At 45.1% G+C, this 16,455-nt stretch overlaps 1 protein-coding gene across 1 annotated transcript; it reads left to right on the top strand.

Moving 5' to 3' along the window:
- Nucleotides 1-276: 276 nt before the first annotated feature.
- On the top strand, nt 277-15,747 carry LOC140738208 (uncharacterized). Its single transcript, XM_073065313.1, is given in 7 exon segments — nt 277-353; nt 1,637-3,308; nt 4,894-5,041; nt 9,264-9,276; nt 11,304-11,429; nt 13,031-13,141; nt 13,331-15,747. Coding segments are annotated over 6 exon segments (3,129 nt in total). The 5' UTR covers nt 277-353; nt 1,637-2,012; the 3' UTR covers nt 14,766-15,747.
- Nucleotides 15,748-16,455: the final 708 nt, after the last annotated feature.

Raw genomic sequence — 16,455 nt, 5'->3', positions numbered from 1 at the left:
TGTGTGAGAGAGAGAGTATGTGTGTTGCTCTATTTTTCTAGCATCTGCAGAATCTCTTTTTGCAAGACAATTGTACTTTGACACTTGACACACTGTTGATACTAAGTATATTGTTTGTGACAGCGTTCCACGTTAAAGTAGCTTCTGAGATTTCTTCATACAAAAAAGTTAACTACTTTTGAGACAAGTGGTGTGAAACATCATTAATGGCACTTTGAATACCCAGAAACCTCAGCGGATCGGAATTAGCTATATGTGGCCTAGCACTCAAATGCGCAGACGTCGGGGATGCGGCAGTTCCCGAAAGAACGCATGCGCCCAGTGAACAAAAGGCCCCAGAGGGTGTGCAGCAGGTACGAGTAGGGTTTTAGGAGGGGGTTCATCTGCACCGGCGTTTGAGGGATAATTGCGCTTAGTTTCGGACACACTGTGGCCCGCATCCCAGAACGGACCCGGTCCTGGTCCTTTCCCTTCCTCTCAGTCCCATTATCCGTACCCGGGCCGCGGGGAGTTTTGTGCTGATGATCGAAGGTGTTGGCCTCACTCGGAGCCGTATGAGTATCGCTCGGAACGTTTCAGACAGACGGATTCGTGAGATCTTCTGTTTATCGGGGGAGTCATGGGTGGAACTACAACGCTTTCCCCGCCAGTCCGTAGGGTGTGTTTGGAAGCGCGGGCGAAGGAAATGAAAACAGATATTGCCTAAATCCAAAGATAAAATCCCGACACTATCTAAATCCAAGGAACTAAAATATAGTTTTGAGTTAATCTCTGATAAAGAGTCTACATTGCAGTTAATGAAAGTGTAAATTAGTGCTACATGAAGATGAACAAAATCTTTACATTAGCTTTAGTTCTTGAGAAAATAATCTTTGTTATATCTCCTCTTGTTCTGAACCTTCTACTCGCGAGAACATATTTTGTTCCATTCTGTCTGGGTACTCAGTGATGCCAACCACCTTAGTCCTGGGTAACAAGTGACCAGCAGCTTTCACATCACAAAGTGCCACACTGAAATGAGAAAGATGACTGCCCTTCCCTTTATATTAATTGGCATTGCCATTGATGAGATCAGCACCGTGAATCACCTGGGGAGAGGGGGTGGGCAGCGTAATGAGAAGTCTCCAGGAGCTGCTATGTAATACCATGAGCTCTTTATAGCGCTGTGGGACATGACCAGAACTTGACATAATAGAGAGAGAGAGAAGCTGGGCCAAATCACAGATTGAAGCTGGGCCGAATGGCCCATTCTGATACAAACAGAACAACAGTCAGCGTTTCGTGGTCAAGTTATTGGGTGTATTTAAGGCAGCGATAGATAGATTCTTGATCAATCAGGGCATCAAAGGGTATGGGGTGAAGGCAGGGGAGTGGGGATGACTGGGAGAATTGGATCAGCCCATGATTGAATAGTGGGCAGACTTGATGGGCCGAATGGCCTACTTCTGCTCCTTTATCTTATGGTCAGTCCGGATGTCTGTTCTGTGCCCAGTTAGAAGATGACGAGTTGTCCTTCAACTTGGATTGATTCTCGCTATAACAGTGTACAGTGATGTCAGAGCTCACCATAGAGGCCAAAATGATCTCATGTGAAATGTCCTTCACTCACTGATGTCTTTTGTAAATCTTTTCACAGGTTAAAAACAGCAAAGAATTTGAGTATGGGAATCTCAAACGTGATAACACGTCACTTTTACTCTCTCTGTCCAGATATTTAAGGAGTGACCAGATATTTACTTTGTGACACTAATGATCCTTGGAGATGAAGTATCTCATCCCAGCTGGAAACGTGCTTTGTGTCTGAATTGAAGATTTCTGTTGTAACTCAGTGAAATCCACTGGAGCCGGGGTGCTGAGAACATGCCAGCATTTGTTCACTCGAGATCAGTTCTTCAACTGCATTGATTATGCAAGAAATTCACTACATCTGATATTTGACTTGACGAATTGATAGCAGCGAGATATTGTTCACCTGCTCTCAGTGTGGGAAGGGATTCACTCAATCATCTCAAATGAAGGAACATCAGCGAGTTCATGCTGGGGAAATGCCGTTCACCTGCTCGGACTGTGGGAAGGGATTCACCCAGTCATCTCACTTACAGACACACCAGCGAGTTCACACAGGGGAGAGGCCGTTCACCTGTTCTTTGTGTGGAAAGTCATACACTCACTCATCCCACCTACAAACACACTTACAAGTTCACACAGGGAAGAGACAGTTCACATGCTCAGATTGTGGGAAGGAATTCACTCGGTCATCTCAACTGAAGGAACACCAGCGAGTTCACACTGGAGAGAGGCCGTTCACCTGTTCTGTGTGTGGGAAGGGATTCACTCATTCATCCAACCTACAGACACACCAGCGAATTCACACTGGAGAGAAGCCGTTCACCTGCTCAGAGTGTGGAAGGGGATTCACCCAGTCATCTCACTTACAGACACACCAGCGAGTTCACACGGGAGAGAGGCCATTCACCTGCTCAGTCTGTGGGAAGGGATTCACTTACTCATCCAACCTACAGACACACCAGTCAGTTCACACCGGGGAGAAGCCGTTCACCTGCTCAGAGTGTGGAAAGGGATTCACTCAGTCATCTCACCTACAGGCACACCAGCGTGTTCACACGGGAGAGAGGCCGTTCACCTGTTCTGTGTGTGGAAAGGGATACACTCACTCATCCCACCTACAAACACATTTGTCAGTTCACACAGGGGAGAGACCGTTCACATGCTCAGAGTGTGGGAAGGGATTCACTCGATCATCTCACTTATTGGCACACCTGTCAGTACACACAGGGGAGAGACCGTTCACCTGCTTAGATTGTGGGAAGGGATTCACTCGGTCATCTCAACTGAAGCTACACCAGCGAGTTCACACTGGAGAGAGGCCATTTACCTGTTCTGTGTGTGGGAAAGGATTCACTCACTCATCCAAACTACAGACACACCAGCGAATTCACACCGGGGAGAAGCCATTCACCTGCTCAGACTGTGGGAAGGGATTCACTCAGTCATCCCACTTACAGACACACCAGCGAGTTCACACAGGGGAGAGGCCATTCATCTGTTCTGTGTGTGGGAAGGGATTCACTCACTCATCCAACCTACAGACACACCAGTCAGTTCACACAGGGGAGAGACCGTTCATCTGCTCAGACTGTGGAAAGGCATTCACTCAGTCATCTCAATTGAAGCTACATCAGCGAGTTCACACTGGAGAGAAGCCGTTCACCTGCTCTGAATGTGGAAAGGCATTCACTCAGTCATCCAACCTTTTGACACACTACCGAGTTCACACTGGGGAAACTGTTTAAATAAGCTGCATTCTGACCATCACAGTTGCTGAATCCAGGTGCAAGTTCAAAAGTGACTTGGTTTTGAATTCTGTAATTATTGCTGCTGTTCATCACACCCAGTTCTGCACCTGGGTCACTGGGCAAGGGAGGAGTTTCTTCCACTGATGTTAACCTTTAATGGACTGGAGTTTAATATTCTGTATCTGTGACAAATAAATCCATTCTATTTTAAACTCGGTCTCAGCTACTTAGTGAATCCCCATCACACCCTGTGTACAGTAGGGAGACAACTCAGCCCCACTGGACCCTACCAGAGTCTCTGTTCCACAGAAATCCTTTTAAATCCATCCCTGATGCTCACCTCTCGCTCTCCCTGTGGTGCCGGATCCCAAACAGTCGTCACTCTGTGGGGCGAAGAGGTTTCCCTCGAATTTCCTGCAGACAAGAAGAAGACGAGTTGACTGCAGTTATATCTACCATGTACTTTGTCCCCTCAAGTCTCTGGGCTGAGGAAGAATGGCATTGGTAGTTAGTTAATCTCCAGGTTAATTACAACGTTATGGATTATTTTCACTGTTTCCAAAAGACTGTCTCACACAGCTATGTTGTTACTACACACCACCATCCTCTAAATTCTGAAAGCAGAAAGGAGAACCAGTAATTGGATTTTCAAAGGAGCAGGGTGGGAAACAAGATGGGTCAGAGTTTGGGGCTCTGGACAGTGGTAGAGGTAAGAACATATGATGAGGAGCAGGAAACAGAGTAAGGGTGTGGCAATGAAAGACAAAGTAGCAACATTTGGAAGCTGGTTGACAGAAAAAAATCAGATTAACTTTGGCTGTTGACGAGATTAAAGCCAAAAGAGGGTTTTCATCCTCTAACCACTCCTCAGATAGAAGATCGCCTGATCTCTCACCGGTTTCCTCATAACGAGGTCAGGATTCCCTATATTGTGCCACACTGGAATCGTTACAAGCGACCATGCTTGACCTCCAGTGACAGTGGGCATCCGCTAATGAGTAGCACCCTCCTGTTCCGCTCCCATAGGGATGTGGTCAGGGGTACTGGCAGATATGCTTGTCAGCCCTCTCCCCACTGGGGACCAAAGACCTTGCATCCCTATTGCGGTGCATTGGGAAAAGGGGAGTGTAGATGGTATTACTGGATACCAGCATGGAGCATACTATTATTCCAGGTAATCCTCACATTTGGTAGGGTCCCTTGGTTACCTTAAAGCATATATGTCAAACTCAAGGCCCGCGGTGGAATTATCTTTGGCCCGCGAGATAATATCTAATTACTATTAAAGCTGGTCCCAGTAATCAAAGCGCCTATGGCGTATGATATGGCTAATGCTGAGTTTATTCAGGTTTTCAGGGTTTTTAGTGTTTATTCGGCAGTCTTCTTAATAAACGGAATTTGTAAAGTGAAACACTTTGTAGTTATAGCAGAGACTGAGACACATGAGAGCAGGCTGAAAAAACGGAGGCAACGAAAGCTGCGTTTGCATGCGTCCGACTGATCCGGCCCGCATGAAGCTGCATTTTGCTCAATCCGGCCCGTGACTTAAAATGAGTTTGACACCCCTGCCTTAAAGGGCTTGGGAGGCTCCCTTCTTCCTGTCCGGATGGTTACTCTGCAGGTGGCCCTCGAAACAGGATCACCAGGACCCATGACAGTCTTTGTGGAGGCACCTGAATGTATGCTGGGTATGAATGTGCTGAAGGGTAGATTGCTGAAGACAAGTAAGGGTCATTTTTCCTTTGGGGTAGTCCAGGCAAAGGTGCTGGTGGGATTGGCAAAGTGGGAGCCTTTGGTGATTCTGCTCTCCTTGAGGGTAGTCATCTCCAAACAGTACCGGGTTGCGGAAAGCACCAAAGAGATCGGGGAGACAGTAAAAGCCCTGTTATGTGAGGGAGTTATTCACCCTGCAGTGGCTCAGTGTAGCTGGTGCAGAATGGAGAGGACACCTGGCTCATGGCTGTCAAATACCAGCAGTTGAACAAACACACACTACCTCTCACAAGCGCTGGTCAAACATGGTGACATTATTGAGGACCTAGGGGGTAGAGAGGGGAGGCACTGGTATACAGTAGTGGATTAGGCCAATGCCTTTTTCCCCAGTCCCCACAGTCTAGAATGGCAGGACCAGTTTGCTTTTACATGGTAAGGTTGGCAGAATAACTTCTGCTGCCTCCTCAGAAGTATGTATGTTGTGGTATGGCCTGATAGCTCGGGATTTACAAGAGATACAATTAGATCCTTGAGTCTCCATGTCTCACTGTGTAGATGATGTGCTGTCATAGGGGCCCTCTTAGGAGGCAATGCAGCAGACATTGAATGAATGGGGAAGCGAGGGTGGTCCACTATACCCGATAAGGTACAGGGCCCCAGTCAGAATGTTCTATTCCTAAGAATACAATGGCATTCTGGACAATGGGGATACCTGAAAAGGTTAAGCTTAAGATTTTGAATGCTACCATCCCCACATCCAAAGAAGACGTATAGTGCTTTGATGGACTCCTGGGGCATTGGTACCAACATATACACCATGATATTACACCCTGATGGGAGTTGTATATAGATCCCCAAACAGTAATAAGGATGATGTCTATAAATTACAGCTGGAGATAGACATTGCACACTGAAAGGGCAATGTTACAATAGTCATGGAGGAATTCAGTATGCAGATAGATCAGGAAAATCAATCGGTGCTGGATTCCAAGAGGGGGAGTTTCTACAGTGCCTACGAAATGGCTGTTTAGAGCAGCTTGTGGTTGAGCTCACTAGGGGATCCGCCATTCTGGAATGGGTGTCATGCAATGAACCGGAATTGATTAGACAGCTTAAGATAAAAGAACTCTTAGATACAAGTCATCATAATATGATAGAATTCACTCTGAAATTTGAGAAAGAAGCTGAAGTCAGATGTATAAGTATTGCAGTAGAGTAAAGGGAATTACAGGGGCATGAGAGAGGATTTGGCCAGAATTAATTATAAAAGAACACTGGCAAGGATGACGGCAGCTTAGCATTGGCTGGAATTTCTGGAAGCAATTCAGAAGGCACAGGATATATAGCTCCCAAAGAGAAAGAAGTATTCTGAAGGCAACATGACACAACTGTGGCTAACAAGAGAAATCAAAGCCAACATAAAAGCCAAAGATAGGGCATATAATAGAGCAAAAAATAGTGGGAAGTTAGAGATTGGGAAACTTTTAAATACCAACAGAAGGCAACTAAAATGTAATCAGGAAGGTAAAGATGGAATATGAAAGTAAGCTAGCCAATAAGATTAATGAGGATACTAAAAATTTCTTAAGATAAATAAAGTGTAAAAGAGAGGTGATAGTGGGAGACTGCTAGTAAATGATGCTGGAGAGGTAGTAATGGAGGACAAGGAAATGGCAGAAAAATTTAATAAGTATTTCACATCAGTCTTCACAGTGGAAGACACTCATAGTGTGGTGGAAGTTCCAGGTGTCAAGGGTCATGAAGTGTGTAAAGCTACCATTATTCAGGAGAACTCAGGAGAAGGCTTTTCGGAAACTGAAAGGTCTGAAGTTACATAAGTAACCTGCACCAGATGCTGTACACCCCAGGGTTCTGAAAGAGTGGCTGAAGTGATTGTGGGGTATTTGGTAATGATCTTTCAAGAATCAATAGATTCTGGAATGATTCCTGAAGACTGGAAAATTGCAAATGTCGCTCCACTCTTCAAGAAGGGAGAGAGGCAGAAGGAAGGAAATTACAGGCCAGTTAGTCTGACCTCAGTGGTTTGGAAGATGTTGGGAGTCAATCGTTAAGGATGTGGTTTTGAGTACTTGGAGGCATATGATAAAATAGGCCGTAGTCAGCAGGGTTTCCTCAAGGGAAAATCTTGTCTGACAAATCTGTTGCAATTCTTTGAAGAAATAACAAGCAGGATAGACAAAGGAGAATTGGCTGATGTTATTTACTTAGATTTTCAGAAGGCCTTTGACAAGGTGCCACACATGAGGCTGCTTAACAAACTATGAGCCCATGGTATTACAGGAAAGTTCTAGTATGGATAAAGCAGTAGCTGATTAGCAGGAGACAAACGTTGAGAATAAAGGGAGCCTTTTCTGGTTGACTGGCATTGACTAATGGTATTCCCCAGGGGTCTGTGTTGGGACCAGTTTTTTTTTTACATTATATGTCAATGATTTGGATGATGAAATTGATGGCTTTGTTGCAAAGTTTGGAGATGATATGAAGATAGGTGGAGGGGTAGGTAGTTTGGAGGAAGTAGAGAGACTACAGAAGGACTTAGACAAATTAGGAAAATGGACAAAGAAGTGGCAGATGGAATACAGTGTCGGGAAGTGTATGGTCATACACTTTGGTAGAATAAATGAAAGGGTTGACAATTGTCTAAATGGAGAGAAAATACAAAAATCTGAAGCAGAAGGAGACTTGGCAGTCCTTGTGCAGGATTCCCTCAAGGTTAATTTATGGGTTTTATTCTGTGGCGAGAAAGGCAAATTCAATGTTAGCATTCATTTGAAGAGGACTAGAGTAAAAAAGCAAGCATGTAATGTTGATACTTTATAAGGCACTGGTGAAGCCTCACTTGGAGTACTGTGAACAGTTTTAGACCCCTTAGATAAGATGTGCTGAAACTGGAGAGAGTTCAAAGGAGGTTCATGATATCCTCTTCTACACCCTCTCCATATATGAGATGCCCTCATCCTTCCCCTCAGCCCAGGGCTGCCACTTTCTCCTCCCACCATCAGGGCTTCCCCTACCTCTGAACACCAGTGTTCTCCTTTACCTCCTCCCTCCTGGGACTTCTTTTTTGCCTCTCCCCAGGACAAATGCACTTAAACTTGTTTGAAGCTAAACTTGGAGCACTGTGTAGTGTTGTTCACCCTGTTCCACAACAAATATATTTTAACAGGAAAGAATGCAGAAAATATTTTTGATGATGTTGCCATGACTGGAGAACCTTAGTTATAGAGAGAGGTTGTCTTAGCCAAGGAGTAAATTCCTTGCCTGTTTAATTACATCTTCTCTAGAGCAGGTTGAGCAAAACTTCAACTGCAGTTTCACCAGCAATGGGCAGGAACACACCACACATTTTCACACTCATTGCCTGATCTTCTGAGGATCACCATGCCAAAATCCTTCTCCTTCACCTCTCAGACACTGCTGAACTCCAGCCTTCTAAATGCAAAAATTTTCAATTTTGGCCAAAAGTTATCTTCTGAGTTAATCTCGCTTGAAAAACTTCCAAGGAGCCTTTTAAACCATCACTAAGCACCCCACCCATCCAACGCATCTTGTTACTGTAACTGAGGAGGAGGTATAGGAGCCTGAAGACACATACTCACAATTTACGAACAGTTTCTTTCCTGCCTCACAGAAACAAATCTCAGGATGTAGAAGTAAGTGATGTAAACCCAGACACGAGGAAAATCTGCAGATGCTGGAAATCCAAAGCAACATACACAAAATGCTGGAGGACCTCAGCAGGCCAGGCAGCATCCAAGGAAAAGAGTAAACAGTCAGTTGTTTGGGCTGAGACCCTTCATCAGGGCTCATGCAGGGTCTCGACTGGAAATGTCGACTGTTTACTCTTTTCCATAGATGCTGCCTGGCCTGCTGAGTCCCTCCAGCATCTTGTGTGTGTGTGTTGTTAAACCAGATTCTGATTCCGAAGTGAAGTATCTATATTTGCCTTTTGAATCAGAGGGTGAAAATTGATTTATGATGGAACCTCTAGAATGATCTGATATGAAAAGTTTGGTAGATTATGAACATAATTGAAACTGAAGCTAAACAGTACTCAGTCTACCTCACAGTGAATTGAAATGTACTTACTGCTGCAAAGAAAAAAAAAGCAACATCATTGTATTGTCTTTGTTCATTTAGAAAATCCTCTTTGTTTAATTTCCTCTGGTTCTGGCCGTCTGCTATGAGACCATGTTTTTGTTCTATTCCCAGTACATAATAATGGGTAACAAGTGACCTGTAGCATTCATGCCACCAAAGTGCAACAGAGTGTGAATCCGCAATGAGTTTACCACTGTCAAATTCCAGGAGGGTCACAATCATCAGAAAGTCTCCAGAGGCAGCAATGTAAATAGCATGTGCTTTTAGTAAGTCTGTGGGACATATCCAGAATGTGAACCTCTAGTAATAGAGAGAGAGAGACAAACTGAGACTGATGAAAGGCAGAAATTACCCTTCCTGATGCAGAGGGGAAGATAGGAGTTTGATATTGTGCCCAGATGCCTGAACTGTGTCCATTTAGAAGATGAGGTGTTGTTCCTCCAAATTGTGGGGTGCCTCGCTGTAACAGTGTGATATAAGAGGTGTCCATAGAGACTCTAATTATATCTGCGAAAATGTTGCCCATTGGCATCCTTTGTAAACTTTTTACAGAGTAGAAAAGGCAAAGGATTTGTGTATGGGAATCTCAAACACAACAGCGTGTCAGTTCTGCTGTGTCTGTCAGTTCGCCAGAACTTTACAAAACAGAAGTAAAGAGGATTTTCATTTTTAGCCACAGTGGTGAATCTGTGGAATGTGCTGCCATGTACAGCTGTGGAGGCCAAGACCGTGGGTATATTTAAAGTGAAATTTGATAGTTTCCTGAATGGTCAGGGCATCAAAGGTAAGGCAGATGTATGGGATTGAGTGGGATCCAAGATCAGCCATGCAGGGTTTGTCCCAAATATTCATCATTCCTCAGCCTCTGGCCCAAGGAAGAATGTCATGAATGGTTAAACTCCTTCTTCCCTGCCCTTTTCAATATTTTGGGTCATTTTCACTGATTTTGAAGGGCTGTGCCTCACACGGTTGGATTGTTGCAATACACAGTTCTCCTTGAAAGCATGACAGCAGAATGATGGGTAAATCTTCAATGGAGCAGGGTCAGAAACAAAAGAGGGGCCAGAACAAGTCAATGCTTTGGGGCTCTAGAAAGTGATGGGGGCTCGAGTTTACAAGGAGGAAGGACTCAGGCCAGAAAGATGTGGTAACAAGTGAAAGATCAGCACCATTTGGAAACTGATTAACTGAAATATGTTGTTGATGTTTCGGACAAGACCCTTCACCATGCCTAGAGTGTTTATTCCTCTGCTTATACGCTGCAAGACCTACTGAGTTCACACAGCATATTGTGTGTGTGTGTGTGTGTGTGTGTGTGTGTGTGTGTGTGTGTGTGTGTGTGTGTGTGTGTGTGTGTGTGTGTGTGTGTGTGTGTGTGAGTGTGTTTGTGTTTGTGTTCATGTGTTACTCTATTTTTCTACCTGGCGTGAACAGGTGCCTCACACTGAAATACTTGTAAAGACCAACAGCAGAAGTATTGAGGCCATGATCAGCCAGCGTCAGCTGCAGTGGGGCTGGGGCAGTGATAAGGATGCCCCCATGTCGGCTACCCCGCAGAGTGTTATATGGTCAGCTACATCATGGTCGACGCTCAGCTAGAGGGCCAAAGAAGCGCTACAAGGATAAGATGAAGAATGCTTTAAGGAAGTGCAAGATCAGACCCGAGGACCTGGAGGATGTTGCTGTTGACCGTATCACTTGGCGATAGCTGTGTAGGGACGTGGTTTGTATTCGGGAGTTGGAAGGAACAACCAGCATACAGCAGAATAGAGTAAGGAAATATGCAGCCATGTTTGCCATCACTACCACCACTACTACCACATATACATGTCCCACCTACAAGAGAGCTTGTGGGTCCAGGATATGACTTATAGTCATCAAAGATCTCACCGTTAAAGGAGTGGACGTCATCAATTGATTTCGATGGACAACCGAAGAATAAGAAGATTTTTCTAGCATCTGCAGAAACACTTTTTGTAAGACAATTGTACTTTGACACTTGACACACTGTTGATACTGAGTATATTGTTTGTGGGAGCTTGCTACGTTAAAGAAGCTTCTGAGATTTCTTTAAAAAAATTAAATGCTTTTGAGGCATGTGGCGTGGAGCCAGGTCATGTAAACATTCTTAATGGCACTTTGAATACCCAGAAACCTCAGCGGATCGGAATTAGTTATATGTGGCCTAGCACCAAATGCGCAGACTTCGGGGATGCGGCAGTTCCCGAAAGAACGCATGCGCCCAGTGAACAAAAGGCCCCAGAGGGTGTGCAGCAGGTACGAGTAGGGTTTTAGGAGGGGGTTCATCTGCACCGGCGTTTGAGGGATAATTGCTCTTAGTTTCGGACACACTGTGGCCCGCATCCCAGAACGGACCCGGTCCTGGTCCTTTCCCTTCCTCTCAGTCCCATTATCCGTACCCGGGCCGCGGGGAGTTTTGTGCTGATGATCGAAGGTGTTGGCCTCACTCGGAGCCGTATGAGTATCGCTCGGAACGTTTCAGACAGACGGATTCGTGAGATCTTCTGTTTATCGGGGGAGTCATGGGTGGAACTACAACGCTTTCCCCGCCAGTCCGTAGGGTGTGTTTGGAAGCGCGGGCGAAGGAAATGAAAACAGATATTGCCTAAATCCAAAGATAAAATCCCGACACTATCTAAATCCAAGGAACTAAAATATAGTTTTGAGTTAATCTCTGATAAAGAGTCTACATTGCAGTTAATGAAAGTGTAAATTAGTGCTACATGAAGATGAACAAAATCTTTACATTAGCTTTAGTTCTTGAGAAAATAATCTTTGTTATATCTCCTCTTGTTCTGAACCTTCTACTCGCGAGAACATATTTTGTTCCATTCTGTCTGGGTACTCAGTGATGCCAACCACCTTAGTCCTGGGTAACAAGTGACCAGCAGCTTTCACATCACAAAGTGCCACACTGAAATGAGAAAGATGACTGCCCTTCCCTTTATATTAATTGGCATTGCCATTGATGAGATCAGCACCGTGAATCACCTGGGGAGAGGGGGTGGGCAGCGTAATGAGAAGTCTCCAGGAGCTGCTATGTAATACCATGAGCTCTTTATAGCGCTGTGGGACATGACCAGAACTTGACATAATAGAGAGAGAGAGAAGCTGGGCCAAATCACAGATTGAAGCTGGGCCGAATGGCCCATTCTGATACAAACAGAACAACAGTCAGCGTTTCGTGGTCAAGTTATTGGGTGTATTTAAGGCAGCGATAGATAGATTCTTGATCAATCAGGGCATCAAAGGGTATGGGGTGAAGGCAGGGGAGTGGGGATGACTGGGAGAATTGGATCAGCCCATGATTGAATAGTGGGCAGACTTGATGGGCCGAATGGCCTACTTCTGCTCCTTTATCTTATGGTCAGTCCGGATGTCTGTTCTGTGCCCAGTTAGAAGATGACGAGTTGTCCTTCAACTTGGATTGATTCTCGCTATAACAGTGTACAGTGATGTCAGAGCTCACCATAGAGGCCAAAATGATCTCATGTGAAATGTCCTTCACTCACTGATGTCTTTTGTAAATCTTTTCACAGGTTAAAAACAGCAAAGAATTTGAGTATGGGAATCTCAAACGTGATAACACGTCACTTTTACTCTCTCTGTCCAGATATTTAAGGAGTGACCAGATATTTACTTTGTGACACTAATGATCCTTGGAGATGAAGTATCTCATCCCAGCTGGAAACGTGCTTTGTGTCTGAATTGAAGATTTCTGTTGTAACTCAGTGAAATCCACTGGAGTCGGGGTGCTGAGAACATGCCAGCATTTGTTCACTCGAGATCAGTTCTTCAACTGCATTGATTGTGCAAGAAATTCACTACATCTGATATTTGACTTGACGAATTGATAGCAGCGAGATATTGTTCACCTGCTCTCAGTGTGGGAAGGGATTCACTCACTCTGTCGACCCGCAGGCATATCAGAGAGTTCACAGTGGGGAGAGGCCGTTCACTTGCTCTGTGTGTGGGATTCACACCACTTGAGAGGGTTCACCTGTTCAATCTGCAGTAAGTGGTTCATTCTGTCATCCAAATTAAAATACATCAGTCAGTTCACACCAGAGAGAGGCTGTTCACTGTTCCATGTGTGAGAAGAGATTCATTCACTCTGGTGACCTGCAGAGACACCAGTGAGTTCACTCGGGTGACAGACTGTTCAGTTGTTCCGTGTGTGGAAACAGATTAACTCGGTCATCTGATCTACTGGCACACCAGTCAGTTCACACTGAGGAGAGGGCATATATTTGCTCAGATTGTGGGAAGGGATTCACTCAGTCATCCCACCTACAGGCACACCAGTCAATTGACACTGGGGAGAGGCTGTTCACCTGCTGAGCCTGTGGAAAGGGATTCAGTCAGTCATCTCAGCTGAAGGAACATCAGCGAGTTCATGCTGGGGAAATGCTGTTCACCTGCTGGGACTGTGGGAAGGGATTCAGTCAGTCATCTCAGCTGAAGGAACATCAGCGAGTTCATGCTGAGGAAATGCCGTTCACCTGCTCGGACTGTGGGAAGGGATTTCCTCGGTCATCTCAACTGAAGGTACATCAACGAGTTCACACCGGGGAGAGGCCGTTCACCTGCTCAGAGTGTGGGAAGGGATTCACTCAGTCATCTCACCTACAGACACACCAGCGCGTTCACACGGGAGAGCGGCCTTTCACCTGTTCTGTGTGTGGAAAGGGATACACTCACTCATCCCACCTACAAACACATTTGTCAGTTCACACAGGGGAGAGACCGTTCACATGCTCAGAGTGTGGGAAGGGATTCAGTCGATCATCTCACTTATTGGCACACGTGTCAGTACACACAGGGGAGAGACCGTTCACCTGCTCAGATTGTGGGAAGGGATTCACTCACTCATCTCAACTGAAGGAACATCAGCGAGTTCACACTGGGGAAAGTCCGTTCACCTGCTCAGACTGTGGGAAGGGATTCACTCGGTCATCTCACCTTGTGACACACTATCGAGTTCACACAGGGGAGAGGCCATTTATCTGTCCTGTGTGTGGGAAGGGATTCTCTCACTCATCCAACCTACAGACACACCGGTCAGTTCACACTAGGGAGAGACCGTTCATCTGCTTAGATTGTGGGAAGCGATTTCCTCAGTCATCTCAACTGAAGCTACACCAGCGAGTTCACACTGGAGAGAGGCCATTCACCTGTTCTGTGTGTGGGAAAGGATTCACTCACTCATCCAACCTGCAGACACACCAGCGAATTCACACTGGAGAGAAGCCGTTCACCTGCTCAGAGTGTGGGAAGGGTTTCACCCAGTCATCTCACTTACAGGCACACCAGCGAGTTCACACAGGGGAGAGGCCGTTCATCTGTTCTGTGTGTGGGAAGGGATTCACTCACTCATCCAACCTACAGACACACCAGTCAGTTCACACAGGGGAGAGACCGTTCATCTGCTCAGACTGTGGAAAGGCATTCACTCAGTCATCTCAATTGAAGCTACATCAGCGAGTTCACACTGGAGAGAAGCCGTTCACCTGCTCTGAATGTGGGAAGGCATTCACTCAGTCATCCAACCTTTTGACACACTACCGAGTTCACACTGGGGAAACTGTTTAAATAAGCTGCATTCTGACCATCACAGTTGCTGAATCCAGGTGCAAGTTCAAAAGTGACTTGGTTTTGAATTCTGTAATTATTGCTGCTGTTCATCACACCCAGTTCTGCACCTGGGTCACTGGGCAAGGGAGGAGTTTCTTCCACTGATGTTAACCTTTAATGGACTGGAGTTTAATATTCTGTATCTGTGACAAATAAATCCATTCTATTTTAAACTCGGTCTCAGCTACTTAATGAATCTCCATCACACCCTATGTACAGTAGGGAGACAACTCAGCCCCACTGGACCCTACCCGAGTCTCTGTTCCACAGAAATCCTTTTAAATCCATCCCTGATGCTCACCTCTCGCTCTCCCTGTGGTGCCGGATCCCAAATAGTTACACTGTGGCTTGAATTTTCTGCAGACTGACAAAGAAGACGAGCTGACATGTTCTTTGTCGGTCAAGGCTCTGGGCTGAGAAAGAATGACATTGCTCGTTAACCTCCTTATTCCCTGATCATTTCAACGTTATGGGTCATTTTCATTGCTTCCAAAGGGCCATGTCTCACACAGGTGGGTTGTTGCAGTACACCACCATCCCCTAAAGTCCGAAAGCAGAAAGGTGAACCAGTAACACACGCAAAATTCTGGAGGAACTCAGCAGGCCAGACAGCATCTATAGAAAAATGTACAGTCAACTTTTCAGGCCCAGACCCTCATTGGATGTTCAATGGAGCAGAGACAGGTCAGCACAGGGCAGAGTTTCGGCTCTGGATGGGGTAGAGGTAAGTATATATAGCAAGGATCAGGAAATCAGAGTGTGTGGCAACAAATGACAAGAGTAGCAACATTTGGAAGTGGGCAGAACAAAAGAGTATGTTGACTGACTTGACACAGAGATAATGGCTGTGGACATTGAGTATATTGCTCGTGGAAACTTGCTATATTTATTGTGATTGCTGATGAGGAAAATACTCTAGGATTGAAACATGTAATTTGATAATAAATTTACTTTAAACTTTATATATTTTATTGTGCTTTTAAAGTATTGTGTTCTTACTGTGTTTTTTTGGTTCTGATTGAGAGTAACAATTATTTCATTCTCCATATAACAATTACAGCATGGAAACAGGCCATCTCAGCCCTTGTAGTCCGTGCCGAACGCTTACTCTCCCCTAGTCCCACCTACCTGCACTCAGCCCATAACCCTCCATTCCTTTCCTGTCCAGATACCTATCCAATTTTTAAAAAAATGACAAAATCGAACCTGCCTCTACTACTTCCACCAGAAGCTTGTTCCACACAGCTACCACTCTCTTGAGTAAAGAAGTTCCCCCTCCTGTTACCCATAAACTTTTCCCCCTTAACTCTCAACTCATATCCTCTTGTTTGAATCTCCCCTACTCTCAATGGAAAAAGCCTATCAATGTCAACTCTTATCTATCCCCCTCATAATTTTAAATACCTCTATCAAGTTCCCCCTCAACCTTCTATGCTCCAAAGAATAAAGACCTAACTTGTTCAACCGTTTTCCTTTACACTTGTGTTTTGGAAGTGACATTAAGTAATCTTGAATCATTCTGAATGGTTATGCAGGCTCGAGTGACCTCAACCCAACTTCTCTTTGTTTTATTGCTCTTTTTATTTATGTATATAATAGTTAAGGTGAAAACTGATATAAAAACAAGTCCTTTGCAATGTAAAAAACA

This window comes from Hemitrygon akajei, chromosome 14 (genome assembly GCF_048418815.1).
Source record: "Hemitrygon akajei chromosome 14, sHemAka1.3, whole genome shotgun sequence".
Taxonomy (NCBI): Eukaryota; Metazoa; Chordata; class Chondrichthyes; order Myliobatiformes; family Dasyatidae; genus Hemitrygon; species Hemitrygon akajei.
The sequence above is the reverse complement of the archived record's forward strand: the minus strand, read 5'-3'. Positions and strand labels throughout refer to the sequence as shown.